The following is a 12,954-nucleotide window of genomic DNA, read 5'->3' on the forward strand; positions in this document are numbered from 1 at the left end:
ATAATATATAGAGACAGCATAGCCCCAGAAAGGGAGAAGAGTGGGCTTGTGGGAATTAGCAAGGATCACCAGGCACATAGGAAGCTTGGAATGAGAAGTATATCAAAAACAGTAAAAGTTGAATATACAACTTGGCTGAAAACTGCATGCTTCCATGGAAGGTTGATTTTAAGACTATTTAGAGAGAAATAAAATTGAAAGAATACTTATTGGAATTAAAAAAGAATAAAATTAAGCTGAGGAGTAAGGTAGGTGGGGGAGTACAAAGAATCTCTATGATCCTATGAACCTATATGATTAAAGGCTATATGACTGAAGAATGATGAAGAAACACTTGTGCATGCTTGTGGCTAGCACCATGCAGATCTCTACAAAAATTAACGGAGATCAGTTTCACTCAGAAAGGTGTATTAAATGTTTTTGAACTTGCAAATGGCAAGTACAAGGCATACTCAATGCTTAAATTGCAAGGCATTTACACTACTTTGAGAGTAGAGAGAGAACTTAAGACACTGGGTATAAAAAAAATGCTAAGGAAACCAGGATTGTAACAAGACACAAATTAGTTCTTTAGAACACAATGGTGTAATCTCAAATGCATTACATAGAATGTAGTGAAGATTTCATCCTTTCTCAACCTGCCTGAAAATAATGGGCTTCCCATTATAACTGAATTCACATCACAATAACTCATTCTAAGAACTTTATTCTAGTCCCAGCATTGCTACTTATTATTTAAAAAATCAGTTAAATTCTTTGAAATTCAGTTTCCTTGTCTATAAAAGAGGTATTACATTTGTGCTATTGTAAAGATTAAGTAAGATGATGTAAAACTCTATACAAATATAAGGGATCATCATCATCATTCTGATTATAAAGATTTTAATTTTCTTATCATATGAAGGAACCAAAATTTAAATTTCTTTTATGTTCTTATAATTTTTGATATGTATATATATATATGTATGTTTATATATGTATATATACATGTTCTGGAATTACTGTCCTATGGTAATAACATTTTGAAATGGTTGAGACTAGGCAATGAAGAGACTACATTAGATAGCTTATGTTTGTTCTAATAAGACTGTTAAACTTCAAAAAGTACAGGTAAGTTTTCCTAAAGTATAAGTAACAAAAAAAAAATTCTCTAAAGTTTCATACTCTGGGTTATCTTAAAAATGTTGAAAAATATTCCTACTAATGAATTAAAAGTTACAAAGAACATAAATATTTAACCATCACTTCAATTAACTTCAAATCTTTTCCCTTTTTTTGACAGAATTAAATTGTAAAATTATTTAGATGAATATAACAGTTATCACCAAAATTTGAGCTTTTCTACCTAATTTTGTTATATAATTCAATTCAATAAACATTAAGCAACTACTCTGTGTGATGCACTCACTTAGGTACAGAAACTAAATGAAGTGCAGTTCATGAGTATTAGATACCATTATTTATAAACTCATAGGTATTGTGTTACTTCCACCATACCTGTCCTCTTTACTGACTTGAGAGTAATAAGATCTCTGTCTGATTGCAGAGTAGAAGGAAAAGGCCTCATTCAGATAGCTGGTCTCAGATGTACGCAGGCTGTAGGAGAAATATATCATCTTAATTCTCTATATCTGGGTGTATCTCAAACTCTCCAAATATATAGGTACTTGGCTCCTCTACTGTTTACAAAAATATAGGAGCTTTTTTTCCTACACTATAAGCTCCTCAAAACCAGGAAGCACATGTTTTTAATTCAGGTTTCAGCTCAGCATAAGAAAAACTTCCTAGAAACCAGCCCTGTACCAAAATAAAGTGGGCTGCTTGGGAAAGAAAGTCGTTACTTGCTATCTTCAAACAAGCTGGATGGCCGCTTGTTGGAGAAATTGTAAAGGAGATTCAGGTTCCAAATATGGATTAAACTAAATGACCTCTAGTGCTATGAACAGGAATAAGATTCTTCAGTGTAGGGGGGAAAAAACTTTCCTATTGCATCCAGAACAGTAATAAATACCGGAAACTCAAACACTCAAAGCTTGTATTTAGAATCCTTCACCTTCATAAGTTGATTATTGCACAAACTTGTGATTATTATGTACAATATATTCCTGGTTCTGCTTGTTTTGTTCAGCATTAGTTCATATAAATCTTTTCAGGTCTTTCTAAAATCAGCTTACCCATCATTTTTTATAGCACAATAATATTCCATTACTTTCATATACCATAACTTATTCAGCTATTCCCCAACTGATGGGCATCTTCAACTTTTTGAGGTATGTGTCTCCTATTTGTGCTACACAGTCCAAGTACTGAGGGAGTATTCTCATCTTAACGTGTCTCATTGTAGCCCTTCCTAGATTTTTCAGTCACTATTTCTCACAGCATAATAATAGGCCAAGACATTAATATGCCACTATTTTTTTTAAACCATTCCCTTAATGATAAGCATCTATAGACTTTACATTTTTTGTTATAAAAATTATGAATATTTTAGTGTACATGGAGCTCTACTTTTGGTTTGATTTAAGGTCCATACTCAAGGTAGGATCTCTGAGTCAGAGTAAGGACTTTTTAATCACTTTATTAATATAATTCCAAAATGATTTCCAAAACAAATGAACCAATTCACATGTATCCCCAAAATGGGATCAATGAATTTTTCTTTCTATGTCCTATATAATACTGACTACTTCCCTCTTTTCTCACCTTTACCAATTTATTAGGTATAAGATATAACTTCAAGGTTGTTTTGATCTGCAATTTTCTTTTTTAAAGTTTTATTTTTTCAATTAGCAAAAATCTCTTCCCCTCACCTCCATTACCACCCTCCAATTGAAATAGAAAAATAAAAAAACATTACATGCTTAGTCAAGCAAAAAAAAATTTCCTATTTTGGCCATGTTTAAAAAAAACAAACGAACATTACAATTAAAAACTACTCTGGGTCTTTCACTGTTCTATCAAGAGATGAAAAGCATGTTTCATCATGAGTTCTCTGGAATCATTCCTAGTCATTGCACTGATCAGACTTCCTTAGTATTTCAAGGTTATTTATCTTTACAATATAATTGTCACTGTATACATTGTTCTCTTGATTCTGCCACTTCATTCTGTTATCAGTCTTCCCAATTTTCTCTAAAACCATCCCCTTCATCGTTTATTACAACACAATAGTATTCTGTCACATTGTTTGGACATTCCTCATGCAATGGGTACTCCCTAGGTTTCCAATTCTTTCTTGCCACATGAAGAGTTACAATAAATATTTCTAACTTTTTCATATTTTGTTTGGCTTAAAACTGTTTTCTCCCTTAATATGCTCTCCTTAATTTTCCTCTTTCCAGTCTTTTCTCTTCTATTTCCCTTTTGAATAAAATGTTTTGCTGTACCCAATGGTGGTGAGATTCAAGTATCACACTACCCCCATACCCTTTTTCTCATTTTTTGCATTTATTTTGCATATTTCTATATACTGATTATGTGAATTTCTTTTTTCTATTCTTCCTTGCTCCTCCAGTATGATCTTTTTGCCCTGTCTTTCCTTTCTTTATTTATTCAATAGGACATAATACAATTGTTCATAGCTCTCAGTCTTATTAATATCCCTCTATGATCTTGATGAGAAGTTTGGTGGGGGAGGAGGACATGAAAGGAGACACAATCATCATCTCCTATAGCAGTTTGTCTTTTTTTTTTGTTACTTATGGCTTATTTTCATATTTTGTGTGTGTGTTTCTTCTGAATCCTGTGTCTGCACTTCAAATTATCTATGAAGCAATTTTTCGGCAGGAATGCTTGGAAGTCCTTTATTTCATTAAAGGTTAATTTTCTCCTTAGAAGCACTATGCTCAGTTTTGCATAACTAAGTTAAGTTTTGAATTACTAAGTTATTCTTAGCTATAAGTCCATTTTCTCAAATACTGTACTACCAGTTTTTCATTCCTTTAGAATGCTGGTTACTAAATCATGTATGATCCTGACTAGCTCTTCAGTACTTGAAGAGTACTGCATGCTTTACACATGCTTGCAATATTTGTTCTTAGATTTTTAGCAATTTCTAGATTTTAGTTCTAGATTTTAGCAATTTTGCTATGGGAGTTTTCATATAGTTATCTCTTTCAAGAGGTAACGAATGGATTTTTAAAAAAAATTTTACTTTGCACTTTACTTCTAAGAAGTCTAGGAAGTTTTCTCCTAAGCTTTCTTAAAATAGAATATTGTCTCCTTTTTTCCCAATCAGAGCTTTCGCACAGTTCAGTACCTCTTACATTATCTGTCAATCTCTTTTCCAGGTTAGTTGTTTTTGCTAAGAGATGCCTTATATTTTCTTCTACTTTGTTCATCTTTTGACTTTAATATTTCTTGTTGCCTCGTGCATTCATTGGCTTTTATTTGGTTCATTCACATTTTCAGGGAATTTGTTGTTTAGATATGATTTTGTACTTTTCATGCCAAGCTTTAATTTCCTTTCCACTTTTCTTCCTTCTGTAACTCTCATTTCTTTTCTAATTTTTTCCCTCTAGTACACTCATTTTATTGATGAAAACTTTTTTTAAGCCTTCACTTCAAATCTTTCCAAATGAAATTGTGAATTTCAGTTGTCAAAAATGTGTTTTCTTTTAAAGTTTGTAATGGAGTTATGTTCTTTTTCTGTGTTTTTATCTAGAAATTCCCAGTCATCATGATAATTTTTTTAAGGCGATTTTTTTTTTCTCTCTTTCTCCCAGCCTTCTTCCTGATTTTAGCTTTTATATTAGAATTAGGCGCTATATATTTTTGGAAGTAATGGATAGTCTGGTTTTGTTATGGGTTTCTTTGGGTAGTATTTTGTTATTCCAGAATTTTAGCAACAACTTGGGCTAGGTAGCTAAAAAATTTCAGTGCTCCCAATGTGGTCCAATCCAGGGCAAAGTCTAATTTTTGCCCTTCTTGTGTGAGTTCTATAAGCTCTTGCGGACTTAGGTTTGAGTCTGAGCCTATGGAAACACCTTATTTGAAGTTTTAATAAAATGCTCTTGGACTTAGTCATGATGAGACAACCTGAAAGTTCTGTTCGTTGAGAAGAACAAACTTATTAGGTGCCCTGTAGATCTGAATTTCCTCTCTTGGTTATTCTGTTGCAGGCTTCAGACTGGGCTGAATGCTGAAACGAGAACTTGATTCCACTTCTATCCTCCGATGCACACAGCGCTATTCATAGCTATGCTTGCTTCTGATGCTGCTCCTAACTTTGTATGTGGTCTGGGGCACACAAATGGTCCAGGAATGCCACCCATATGCACAGGTACCCTCCTTATCCATTTTGGATCTCTTACCCAGAAAAAGAAAGTGAACAAAAGAACTATACATTGGCATCTTTTCCAGCACTCTCCACAAGGTAAGCTTTCTCTCTGTGAGATCTGAAATCTCTCCTTGCCCTGGTGCACAACCTCTCTCTGCAGATGTTCCTTCCTACATTTACTCCCCGATCACCACAGACCTCTCTATCTTCCTATGACAATTAGGATTGGAAAAATGACTTAGTCTATTTTTTTTCCTTAGATTTTCTAATCAGGTTTAAGTTTTAATCAAGTTTAAGTATTAAGATCTGTTTGGAGGAACTGTGGAAGAAAACTCACTGTCTTCCTGCTACTCTACTATTTTGATCTCCCTCCCTCAGATTTCTCTTAATATTAATAATGTGGAGCAATATATTATGTACTTACTAATCATTTGTGATAATTTGAGAACCATTTGTTCCAACCTTTTGATTTTTCTCTTAGAAAATAATGTTCAGTCTTAATAATTTTTGTTTGTTGGCCACATATCTTGGATATATCAAGCCCTTCTAAGAAATAGTTGAATTAAAAAAAGAATTTTCCTCAGTGAATTGATACTCTTCTTCCATCAACTTTGTTCTTATGAAAGATTTTCACTTTCATGTACCTGAAGTTATTTATTTTATTCTTTGGTATCTCTTTTTTTCCTTTAAGAATTTCCCCACAGTCCTTCACTATTACTAGTGAAAGATAATTAATCTAGTTATCTTATAACTTTTTAAAATCAGGAGACCTTTAACATTCATTATTTTTGTTGATTGTTGTACATCTGACTAATTTTCTCAAGTTATTGAATTCTCAATTAGTTCTTTGCTGATTCTTTGGGGCTTTCTAAGTAAATCAGCATGTCATCAATAAATAGAAGTATTTTTGTTTCCTCTTTTTCTATATTTATGTTTTAAATTTTTTCTTTTAAGCTATGGCTATCACAAACATCATTAGCATAACTCCATCAAATGACAAAAGGAAAAGGAAACATCCTTGGTTTTTCTCAAGTTGTTCCCAAGATAATTTTTGACCTGCATCTTCTTAATAAACTGTCTTTTTTATCTCTTTCCTCTAGGATCTTCTTTTCATCTCAAACCTAAAAAAATTAATATGTTCAATGAATATTAAGTACTTATCTCTCTTTATCAGACCAAGCCTAGACTCATTTGATTCTATCCTTATTTTAGGATACATTTTATTTTTATTTTAGGAATGTGAAGCTAGAGTTTATCGAATTTATCCAGATTGACGGTGACTGTCACTCAGATAAGAGAAAAGTGGGGTGAGGATTGCTGTCTTCAAGTATTTAAAGGATCATTGTGGAAAAGCCATGTAGTGAGAGATTATATTTGTTTTAGTTGAATTTCAGAGGGGAGAAATGAAAATAAGGAGTAGAAGTAAAAAAAAAAAGAATTTGGTTTGGTAAAAGGAAGAGCATCCTAAAAATCTGTTCAAAAGTGAGTTCTTTTGCTTAAAGGCAAAAGTTGAATGACTTCTTCAGAATATTGTAGAAAAGATTCCTGCTCAGAGACAGGTGAGAATAAATGGCATACATCTCAAAGATCTGTTTTGTGGAAATTCTGACAATGAAATTTAGAAGTTGCTTAGTCTCTAGGATTCGAAGTTCCAAGGATCCCAAATGAGCAGTGTTGTAAATTAACAATGGGATTTCTGAGACTATATATACATATTGATTCTAAATTGTTAAGGCTGTAAGCAGCATGTATGTGGAGAACATATTTGAGAGAAAAAAAGAAGTCTAGTGCCTCTCAAAACACTTTTGACCATACCTAAAAAGGAGCTGATCTAAGCCACGTATCATGGACTTGTACATTGTAGGAATTAGAGGAATTCCAGTGATAAGGAAATCATTATACTCAGAAAAACTCCAACTTGCCAATATCCATCCTAAAATGTATTGCCATGAATCAGCCATAATACTCCAGAACTAGAGATCTGACTAGGGCAGGGTGCAAGGAGACTATCACCACTCTTTATTAGATACTATGCTCTTATTAATACAGCCCCAAATGCTGATGCCATTTTGGCTACAAAATTACAGCACAAATCCTATTTGAGTTTACAGTTTGCTAAATATTAATGTCTTTTTAATAAGAATCATTAGTCTAAGTATATTTATCTTATCTTCTATATGTGCAATTCGTCTTATAACTTAATAAATAATTACTGTTGATAAAGGGCAGGCTCCCTAAAAGATGTTCCCATCCCTTTCCCACATGTTATTATTTTAAGGATATAGTCAACTATAAAATGATTATTACCACACATCATCTTTTAATAAATACCTCATTACTCTGTAAGCTTGCTGTTTTATAAAATATATATATACCTATAGATAGTTATGTATATGTATACAAACATATAAACCATTAGAGTTCCTGGAGTTCATTTCAAATGAGCAGACTCCTAAACACTACATATAGGTATGAAGTATCTTCATGGAAGAAGTATGAAAGTCTCCCAGAGAGACAGGAGATTGCTTGACATGTAGTTCAGTGTCAATCACCTCATGTCATCCCCATCTGTTTTGTTTTCTAAACTCTTAGAATATCATTTGATTAGTTCTCTTCTTACACTAGGAATCAAGGTTAACCCATACTTCAATTCCTACATGTTTTAATTCACCCCTCTCAGTATAATATGTTAGTCTATATATAGTTTGTTTACTTACTAATAATGGTAGTAAAGTTGTCCAATCTTGGAAGCAATTTCCCCTATCTGCCACCGCTTCAAGCCATACCGATTATCCAAGACTTGACTGTTTTTTTTTTAAAGGGGAGGAGAAAATAGACACGAAGTTTAAATAACAAAGAAAACACAGATTTGCAAATACAATTGTCTTATTCGAAATTTTCCCCCCAAAGTGATCTCAAAGCAGCTATTTCACCACTTCAAAAAACATTTATTATTTGCTCTTATGAACTCAAGATGAAACAACTGATATTTAAGACAACCTGAGGAAACACCACAAAGATATAGTATGGTCAACAAGTCAAAACCAATGCAAAATAAGATTATATTTGATATAAAATTCTAAGTTCAAGATCGCTACTATGTGACCTTGACAAAGTTATCTTTAAAGTATTTAATAGGGCTTGATTAGATGTTCTCAAAAAATACATTCCAACTTACAAATAGTATGAATTTATCATTCTGTCAGTAATAAGGAAACCTATTTAAAAATTTTGAAATATGATTTATACATCATAGTGTTCCTTCTGGATTATTACAAATGTAAGAACATTTTTGTAAAGGTCAAATAAATGTGCTACCTTTTTAAATACTAATTTTTACAGTTTCCTTCTTCCCCATTCTAACATAAAAATTCAGCTACAAACCATTATTATCATTTGGCCAATAAAAAAAAAACTGAGGCAGGACAATGAAATATGGTTATCTCTAGTCACCAGAATAATGAGGGTCACAATTGGAATGAAAACAGAATAACATTCACTTGGGCCTTCTTACCATGTGTCATCAATGACTTGTTCTTCCCACACCAGATTTGACACTTGGACCTCTATATTCAGGTCTTCCTAAATTTATGCACCAGTTCATGAAGACGTTAATCCACTCATCTTTGAAATTCCCATTCAAGGGCCCAATCCAATGCCTTCTGACTAAAGATGTACAATCTAATATGCTGGCTCCCCTGGACATTAGATCATACTCCAGTCCATCTACCTATCTCATTCATCACATTCCACCCAGCAATCTTATTATCTGCCTGATTCTTCCCCAATGCATACCCCAATTCCATTTCATTTTTTTAGGAAAAACAAAAACCAAAAAAAATCCCTTATTTAGTCATATCTTTCCTACATATATTGTCTTCCTCTTTTAGAAGATAAGGTACTTAAGAAAAAAGATTGAATTAAAAACTTTTTCTTAATTCTCAGAGCTTACTGTAGTAAGCATTTAATATATTTTTTTTCATTTCATTCACTCATTCTCTCAGCCATTAATACTCTAAGACATATTCATTATGTCATCAGAGTGTGGAAGTCACCCAGGTTCTTGAAAACTCCAATAGTTGAGCTAGTAGATCTTGCTCAGCTAAAAGTAATTCCAGTACTACTTCCTCTCAACCAATAGATAATGTATTAACTGTCTTGGACCATCTTAACTAACTAAAGGTGGTTCAACCCCTGAAGGCTGATGAACAGTTGGTGATTTTTATAGCCACAATAATTTATGAAGACTAAATTACCTCCATAAGTTAGCAGTAGTAGTCTCTACAAAACCTATATAGTTTGTAGTAATATTCTCTGGACAGAAAATATAACAGGAAACATTTTCTTACCGATGCTGCTGTTGGAATTTCCAGAGTTTTGTGTAGACATCAAAAGTTCGCCCAAAATAAGATTGCCACTGCTTTTGTCCATACTGTGGCAAATCTCTGAAACATAAATTGCACCAAGTTAAATATTTTAAAATAATATGAATTTTTACAATTTAGACAATTCAGAAATACTTTCAATGAGAATCTATAGAAAAAGTATGACATATGAAAGAAATAAAGATGTGATAAAGTCACCTACTAATTGACTATAATTTGATCATTTTGTTTGTTTTTCTTTACACAGGAATGTAATTTTTCTGAAGACATGAATATTGTTCATAAGGGCAGCTAGATTATACAATGAATGGAGGGAGCATTGATTCTGAAATCAGGAGAACCTGAACTCAAATTTGGCCTCAGAGATTTGACATTTACTAACTGTGTGAACCAGAACAAGTCAATTAACCCCAATTGTCTTGCAAAAAAATAAAAAAAATACAAGGTGTACATAAAAAAAAACCAACATGGTACAGAAAATCACTTAATTTACAGTCAATGAAGTCTGTGTTCTAATATAAAGTGATATATTTGTGTAGCCATGGACTATTATTTAATAAAAAATAATAGATGATATATAGTATTTTAAAGCTTGCAAAGTCCTTTACACATATTTTCTAATGTGACTGTGAGAGAAATCTAATTGCCTTATTTTCCAGATGATTTTAGGACAGGTTAAGTGACCTGGTCAGGGTCATGCAGCTGCCAGGTACTTGATCAGGATTTGAACTTAGGTCTTCCCAACTCCCAAGTCTACTATATTAATATATAACAAGGAAACCTATATACTATTTATGATTTAAAGGGTTTTTATGAACAATAAAAAGTCTATCAACTATTTATTCTTGTATAATATAGATGAAATCCATGAACTTCATTCAACAAGTTGTTTTTTTTAAAATTTGGAACTTCACAAATTTGCATGTCATTCTTGTCCAGAAGCATGCAAATTTTCTCTATATCATTTTAATTTACTTTATGCACTGCTAAAGTAAACATTGACAAGTTCTTTTCATTTTTTTTTGGTTAGTTTTAATAAATTCCCTTTCCCGCCCTTTATATTTGAATCCTTTTTTTTTTTTTTTCTTAATTAAAGCTTTTTATTTACAAAGCATATGCATGGGTAATTTTAACAACACTGACCCTTGCATAACCAAATTTTTTCCTCCTCCCCCCAACCTCTCCCTTAGCTGGCAGGTAGTCCAATACATGTTAAATATGTTGAAATATACATAAGATCCAATATGTGTATACAGTTATCTTGTTGCACAAGAAAAATCAGGTCAAGAAGGAAGGAAAAGGAAAAACTAAGAAAGGAAACAAAATGCAAACAAATAATAACAGAGAGAGTAAAAATACCATGATATGTTCTACACTCTGTTCCCATGGTTCTCTCTCTGGGTGTAGATGGCTCTTTTCATCACTGCAATGATTTGAATCATTGCAATATTAAAGAGAGCCACATCTGTCAGAATTGATCGTCATATAGTATTATTGTTGCATTGTACAATGATCTCTTGGATCTGCTCATTTCACTTAGCATCAATTCATATACGTCTCTCCAGGCCTCTCCAAAATCCTCCTACTGATCGTTTCTTATAGAATAATAACATTCCATTACATTTATATATCATAACTTATTCAGCCATTCTCCAACTGATGGGCATCCACTCAGTTTCCGGTTTCTAGCCACTATAAAGAAGGCTGCCACAAACATTTTGGCACATGTGGGACCCTTTCTCTCCTTTAAGATCTCTTTGGGATATAAACCCAGTAGAAACACTGTGGGTCAAAGGGTATGCACAATCTGATAACTTTTTGAGTATAGTTCCCAATTGCTCTCCAGAATGGTTGGCTGCATTAACAGCTCCACCAAAAATGTATCAGTGTCCCAGTTTTCCCCACATCATCTCTAACATTCCACATTATCTTTCCCTGTCATCTTAGCCAATCTGACAAGTGTGTAGTGGGTATCTCAGAGTTGTCTTAATTTGCACTTCTCTGATCAACAGTGATTTAGAGCACCTTTTCATGTGGCTATAAATAGTTTCAATTACATCATCTGAAAATTGTCTATTCATATCCTTTGACTATTTATCAATTTGAGAATGGCTTGAACTATTATAAATTTGAGTCAATTTACTATTTTAGAAATAAGGCCTTTATCAGATCCTCTGAATGTAAAAATGTTTTCCCAGTTCATTGCTTCCCTTCTAATCTTGTCTGCATTAGTTTTGTTTGTACAAAAACTTTTTAATTTAATATAATCAAAATTATCTATTTTGTGATCAATAATGATTTCTAGATCTTTAGTCATAAATTCCTTCCTCCTCCACAAATCTGAGAAGTAAACTATACTATGTTGTAATGGGCTGAGGCTTGAGTTGATATTTTAAGGGGAAGAAGGGGAGGAGATGGCTCAGTGGATAGAGCACCAGCCTTGAAGTCAAGAGGACCTGAGTTCAAATCCAGCCTCAGACACTTAACAGAAAAAGTTGTCGAAAGCAGCAAAAGCAAAAAGAAGAAGAGAAACAAATCAGCTAAGAGAGAGCGATGCGAGCCGAGCCAACCGTGGCAATGGCAGTCCCAAAAAGTCTCTCCTCCCTTCCTTTTCCACTCCCCTGCCTCCACCCACCAAAATCGTCATTTCCTATACAACACATCAGGACTTGCACAAAGAGTGGGTGGGGGCCATTCTTTCTCCAAGCTTACGTATTAATAGAGTATGGTCCAATTACTATTTAGCCTCATGTGCTTGGGACCTCAGTGCATCAACTCAAGCCTCAGCCCATTACACTATGTACTTCTAGTTTATAGTATCATTCTTTATATGTAGATCATGAACCAATTTTGACCTTATCTTGGTATACAGTGTTAGGTGTGGGTCTATGCCTACTTTCTGCTACACTAATTTCCAATTTTCCCAGCAGTTTTTGTCAAAAAGTGAATTCTTATCCCAAAAGGTGGGGCCTTTGGATTTGTCAAATACTAGATTGTTATAGTCATTGGCTATTTTGTTCTATGAACCTAACCTATTCCACTGATCAACTAATTACTCTATTTCTTAGCCAGTACCAAATGGTTTTGATAATTACTGCTTTATAACATAGTTTTAGATCTGATACAGTGAATTCTCCTTCATTTACTTTTCTCTTCATGAATCCTTTGAAATTCTTGACCTTTTGTTCTTCCACATGAATTTTGTTGTTATTTTTTCTAGGTGATTAAAATAGTTTCTTGAAGATTGATTGGCATAGCACTAAATAAACAGATTAATTTAGGGAGCACTGT

The 12,954-nt window shown here is 33.2% G+C and overlaps 1 protein-coding gene and 1 pseudogene across 2 annotated transcripts in view; both read right to left on the bottom strand.

Annotated features, from left to right (window-relative positions):
• SCAI (suppressor of cancer cell invasion) overlaps positions 1–12,954 on the bottom strand; it is a 227,936-nt gene that overhangs the window by 75,495 nt on the left and 139,487 nt on the right. For both annotated transcript variants that reach the window (XM_051979634.1, XM_051979635.1), the window contains 3 exons: positions 9,628–9,723; positions 7,996–8,082; positions 1,498–1,596 (listed from right to left, as the gene is read on the bottom strand). In XM_051979634.1, the coding sequence (XP_051835594.1) occupies positions 1,498–1,596; positions 7,996–8,082; positions 9,628–9,723 (282 nt within the window). The remainder of the gene's footprint in view (positions 1–1,497; positions 1,597–7,995; positions 8,083–9,627; positions 9,724–12,954) is intronic.
• LOC127552621 (uncharacterized) lies at positions 10,560–10,658 on the bottom strand (annotated as a pseudogene).

This window comes from Antechinus flavipes, chromosome 2 (genome assembly GCF_016432865.1).
Source record: "Antechinus flavipes isolate AdamAnt ecotype Samford, QLD, Australia chromosome 2, AdamAnt_v2, whole genome shotgun sequence".
In the NCBI taxonomy this organism is placed as follows: Eukaryota; Metazoa; Chordata; class Mammalia; order Dasyuromorphia; family Dasyuridae; genus Antechinus; species Antechinus flavipes.